At 35.7% G+C, this 5,073-nt stretch overlaps 1 protein-coding gene across 1 annotated transcript; it reads left to right on the top strand.

Moving 5' to 3' along the window:
* Window positions 1–2,142: 2,142 nt before the first annotated feature.
* LOC122183512 (interferon alpha-2-like) lies at window positions 2,143–4,183 on the top strand. The gene is made up of 2 exons (XM_042877504.1): window positions 2,143–2,768; window positions 4,141–4,183. The coding sequence occupies exons 1-2, from the start codon at window positions 2,143–2,145 to the stop codon at window positions 4,181–4,183; spliced, it is 669 nt and encodes a 222-aa protein (XP_042733438.1).
* The last annotated feature ends 890 nt before the right edge of the window (window positions 4,184–5,073 follow it).

Here is a 5,073-nt window from a genome sequence, read left to right as displayed (position 1 = left end):
CTTAAATCACGGAGCAGCATCTTCCAGTAATTACTTTTATTGAAATATTTCTTAATTAAGCATTAAGGATGGGTGATTAGAGAAGACTGTGTAAGTTATGTAATGGTATTATTACTCTGCTCAGTACAAAAGCAAAAAAAGGTGACCAAGTGGGGAAGAAAGATTTGTTGTTATAAAAAAAAATAAAGTAGGAATGACATTTACAGTTCTCCATTGAGAGGGAAACCTTTAAAAACATACTTTGCAAGAGGGAATAAAAAAACTCGTATGTCTGGGAGATACAATGGAAGTGAATAAATTTACTTAAATAAATTTGAATTGAACTAATTTAAATTTTATTTATTTAAATTAAATATACTTGTGTAACATCAGTAGAAGAATTAAGATCATTATTACAGCTTTGAAAAACATACTGTAGTAGTAGGAAACATTTTTCTGGGGCTGGGTAAATTTTAATTCATTTCATGATGGCTATAATACGTATTTGCTTTCTACAGCTGTATTTTTGCATACGATATGTCTCCATGGCCATTTGGTATCTAATGACAGTCATACAATACATGGCTATTTTTTTCAAAGTATTGAACACTCCCACTAAGCAAAAAGATGTGGCTTCATGTCATTCACTTTCCATCCTGTTTTTACTGTTTTTGTTTAATATCGTAATTTTTGTAATGGTGTTAAGGAAATCACTTATTCTGTATTCTGTAGTGGCAGGTACATCCAACCCAAGGTTGCTTAAGAAATTCCACGGACACCAAGGAGTTTGCTCATCTTAATTTATGACCTTTTAATGCTTCCTGAATACATACATGCTTAACACAAAGGAAGCCCTAAAATAGTATCATAAATCTGTTCAGGGTGATCATCAGACTAGGAATGAACCATATAGCAAAGAGTGGCACTGCAACAACGGCACAAAATCAAACCAGTTCTCAGACTGAAAAAACAGTCTGTCTGACCTCTTCATACAGATGTAACCATTTGCCTTTGTAAATTTCCTCTGCAGTTAGATACGTTTGCACAGCAGGGTAAAGAAACAGCTAAAATATTAGTTTAAAAGTATTTTTCATCAAAGTAAAATGAAAGACGAGTGAGATTTCCAGGTGCACTAATAGTCCTGACTTATATGGCTAAAGAAAGCAAATGGCTGAATTTTAGGACGATTTTTGTCTTCTCTCTTCGTTTTCTCTCCATTTAATGTCAGTACTCTGACCCGTGCTCTACTGGCATTGATGTTAATTACTACTCAGTTGCTCATATTAAAAAGTATATTTGTTTCAATGTTAGCACTTGCATTCTCATGGCACTTACAGTCTCAGAGTGAAATCAAACCCCTTTTAATTACCACAATATATATATATATGAATATACATATAAAAATACATGTATTGTTATTTAATGTAAATACACACACAGTTACAGATATGCATACATTTAAAATATGTAGGTTGTTCTGAAAGTAATGCCTTCTATTTATTTTCATGGAAACTACAACAGATACAAAGAGCACAATAATACTATTCAAGAGAGCAAATTCACAGCTACAAAACAGTATTTTTCACACTGTACTCACCATCATTAGCTATGCATTTGCACTCATAAAAATCTGTATGGCCATCTGGAATGTGGCTTGTCTTTCATGTTGCTGTCACCAAATAGACACCAGAATTAAAGACGAGGAGAAAGAAAGCGATTTCCTTGAATGAAAGTAGGTAGATAAAGCTCAGCTGAACTGTGGGAGTATAAACCATGCTAAGGAGACGTTACTATTAATATTTAACAGATCTTCAACTTTACATTGACAGTGCTGTGTTTCACTGTGTTATCCCACTGCTAAACCATTTAGAAACTAAAGATATTTCTGTAGGTTATTCTTTTAAATTCTTTGTATAACTGTAGAATTTTTGAAGAAGAGGGAATTGATGATCTAAGGTACACATTCTTTCATATTCAGCTGAAATAAAAAGAAAGCGCCATAAAAAAAAAAAAAAGACAATGAAGTCATAAAGCAGAAAATGAAACTGGTAAGTGTAAAAGCGTACACAAGGGGGAAAACCTTAAAAACCAAAAAATGATGAAAGAAAACTTCTCTCACAGAATAGTTAAATTTCAGGACTTTGGAGAAACAGGAGCCTATGAATGACCTTCAAAGCAATCCAGCCTATCACTTGGGATTTGTACAGGAAAGGAGAAGCACAGCTGCTTATCTTTATCATGTACACTTTTGGCTTGACACAAATTGGCCTCATTCTGTTATGCACTATCACCATCTCAAGTCTTACCTGTAATCACCTTCCTTTACAGCAAAGAAAAGTGATTGAAAGCAGCCTGCAACTTTTGGACAAAATGGGCAAACGGTTTCCTCAACAGTGTCTAAGAGAGAGAATGTCCTTCAGATTTCCTGAGCAGGTTCTAAAACCCAGACAGAAAGAAACTATTAAAGTAGCCATTGAAGAAATCTTGCAACACATCTTCTATATCTTTAGCAAAAATCTGACTCTAGCTGCCTGGGATGGGGCAGCTCTAGAACAATTCCAAAATGGACTCTATCAGCAAATTGAGCAATTGGAGGCATGCATAATCAAGAAACAGACTCAATACTATTGGAGTAAAGAAGTCAACAAGCTGAAACTGAAAAAGTATTTCCAAAAGATAGACTCTTTTCTTAAAGAGAAACACCACAACCTGTGCTCCTGGGAGATCAGCCGTGCAGAAATGAGGAGATGTCTTCAATTGATTGATAAAGTCATAAGGAAGCTTTACAAGTAAGGTACAAAGATTCTGACCTGATATAATTTAGCTTTAAAATTAAATACTATGATCTATCTTGGAACAGTTCTTCTAGTTCACTTTGATCATATTTGAATGATAATGTTGCTAATGGTTTTTTTTTTTTTTTTTTAAATGTAATATATTGTTCAGTGTTGGTAAACTTCTCTTTGGCAAGCACTATGTGCTCACTACCTGTAAAATAATTCATGTGAATTTTCATATGAGGTTACTCTATGGGAAGGAGTTTATGTAAATGGTCCTGGTTTAAGTTGATGCTGTTTATTATTCTTTCAAGTTTTGTATGCTCTCTTTCAAGGATGTTTCCTTTTACAGATTTGATGCATTCTAACACTTGCTTTGTTCAAAGGGATAAAGTAATTCTAGAAGAATTTGTCTATGCAGAAAATTGCTTGCAATAACTACAGTTTCTGCATTAACTTGTCAGTTGCATGCTACTACATTTAGTTAAATTACATTTCCCTCCTCTAACTATCTGGGGAATTTATTTATTTATTTATTTATTTTTTCCATCCTGCCAACTTTCCAATTCACTTTAACTTCTTTCACAAGCTTATCTGAAATAACTGCTCTACATAAAACTATCCGAAAGCCACATTAGCCAATGGCACATCCTATTTGTTCCTGGCTGCTGTAATCTCAGACTTGATTCCATTCCAGTTCACTTTCATTTGGTGCCATGCTTTCTTGTGGCATGAAATCTTCTGCCTCTTGCCATTTGTTCATAAATTCATTCACAGAAACATGCGGCTGTTAGTATTCCAGCAAAGTTCCCCCCTAGACCACATAGTTTTGACTAATAATAGCAATATAAACAACTTACTCAAAATAAACTACTTCTACCGGGCAAAAGTCCACTAATTTCTGTGAGGATAAGATAGGATTTTACGCTTGAGAAATTGTCCCTGGGTAACTCCATTTCAAATAATTGTGTTTTCTGTAGCTGCTTGCTGTATGTTAGAAAGAGCAAATACAGAGTTACATAGCAGCTGGATTACCAAAAAATAAATAAAAGGTGACAAAAAAAAGCAGCTGTGTCCTATGGCCAAAGCCGATCATCTCTGAGCACAGGCTTCTCCTCTTCTACATGAAGAGGTAGGGGAGAGATGGCAAAATAAGTCTTAAGAGAAGGAAATTTCAGTCCCAGAGGGCTGAAATTGCTGGGGGTTGCTTTTAGCATCTGGTCATGAGACATTTGAAAGCCTTCCGTGGTCTGTAGCCATTCAGAATAGTAGCATTCAAAGTGCAAATAATAAGAGCGGGTCTGGGTAAAAATGAACTGGCAAGAACAATAGCAATGGTTGTCCAGATCTCAATTACTGTCTGTGACAGAGGTCTCTTTTGCAGGGTAGACATGCTCTCCTCTCTGCCAGTTACGGATGCAAGCTAAAGGAAATGATGACTGCTATAGGTATCAGGTCTGAAGCTGAGATAACAGAAGGAAAATCTGCTAACAACGTTGTGATCCGGCACAACCAGAGAGACAAAAGGGTGAGATCCCACCCAAAAAACTACAGCTGAAGATTTTTTTGTGCTTTGTAACTAACAGCACTTGGGGTAGTTCCACTGCCAGACTGTTGGAAATCTGATTTCCTGCTTGTTTGTTTTTTTGCACGAACTGCTTGTTTGTTTTTTGCACTTCTGCAAGCCTGTATAATAAAAGGACATTCAGCCTGTTTAGTTTTCTGGTTGTGACATTCTAGCAGACTTCTGCAATGCAGTAAACTGATACTGAAACAGCCCCATTTTTACTGAAATATGGAAATGGAATGGAATATCTTCAACTGCCCTCTCATGAGGGATTGCCACACTTTCCTGCAGTAGGAAGATGTTAATTCATAGCCCACAGATTATTCAGAAATTCTCATCCCCAAAAGCTTCCTTTCTGGTTCACAATTATCCCTAATAATCACAAAGTAGATATATGTTTTGAAGTATTCCAGTCAACAGGGTATTTTACAGTGCAGAAAACAAGAGTGGGCACTAGAGGGCAAAGTGAGATTATAGACAAGTGTAAGAATTGCAGGTAAATGTGTGTATATTTTGGCAAGACAGCATTTCAGCTCTTGATCACCCAGCTGCCTATTAGTCAATAAACTGTTATTGGGTGTACAGAAGGGATTTTAAAGAAAAATGAACTATTGATGAAGAAAGGAAGAGGATCTCAGAGACAGTGGATATGAGCTTGCAAACCAGCATTTGATTTCAATTAATTTTCAGTCATCTGTGAGGTTACAGAAATTATTTGTAAAGAGACAGTATCTCGAAGACTCATGTAAG

This window comes from Lagopus leucura, unplaced genomic scaffold (genome assembly GCF_019238085.1).
Source record: "Lagopus leucura isolate 7727_CA_CO unplaced genomic scaffold, USGS_WTPT01 Super-Scaffold_100018, whole genome shotgun sequence".
Taxonomy (NCBI): Eukaryota; Metazoa; Chordata; class Aves; order Galliformes; family Phasianidae; genus Lagopus; species Lagopus leucura.
Note: the sequence above shows the minus strand (reverse complement) of the source record. Positions and strands in the feature narration are given on the sequence as shown.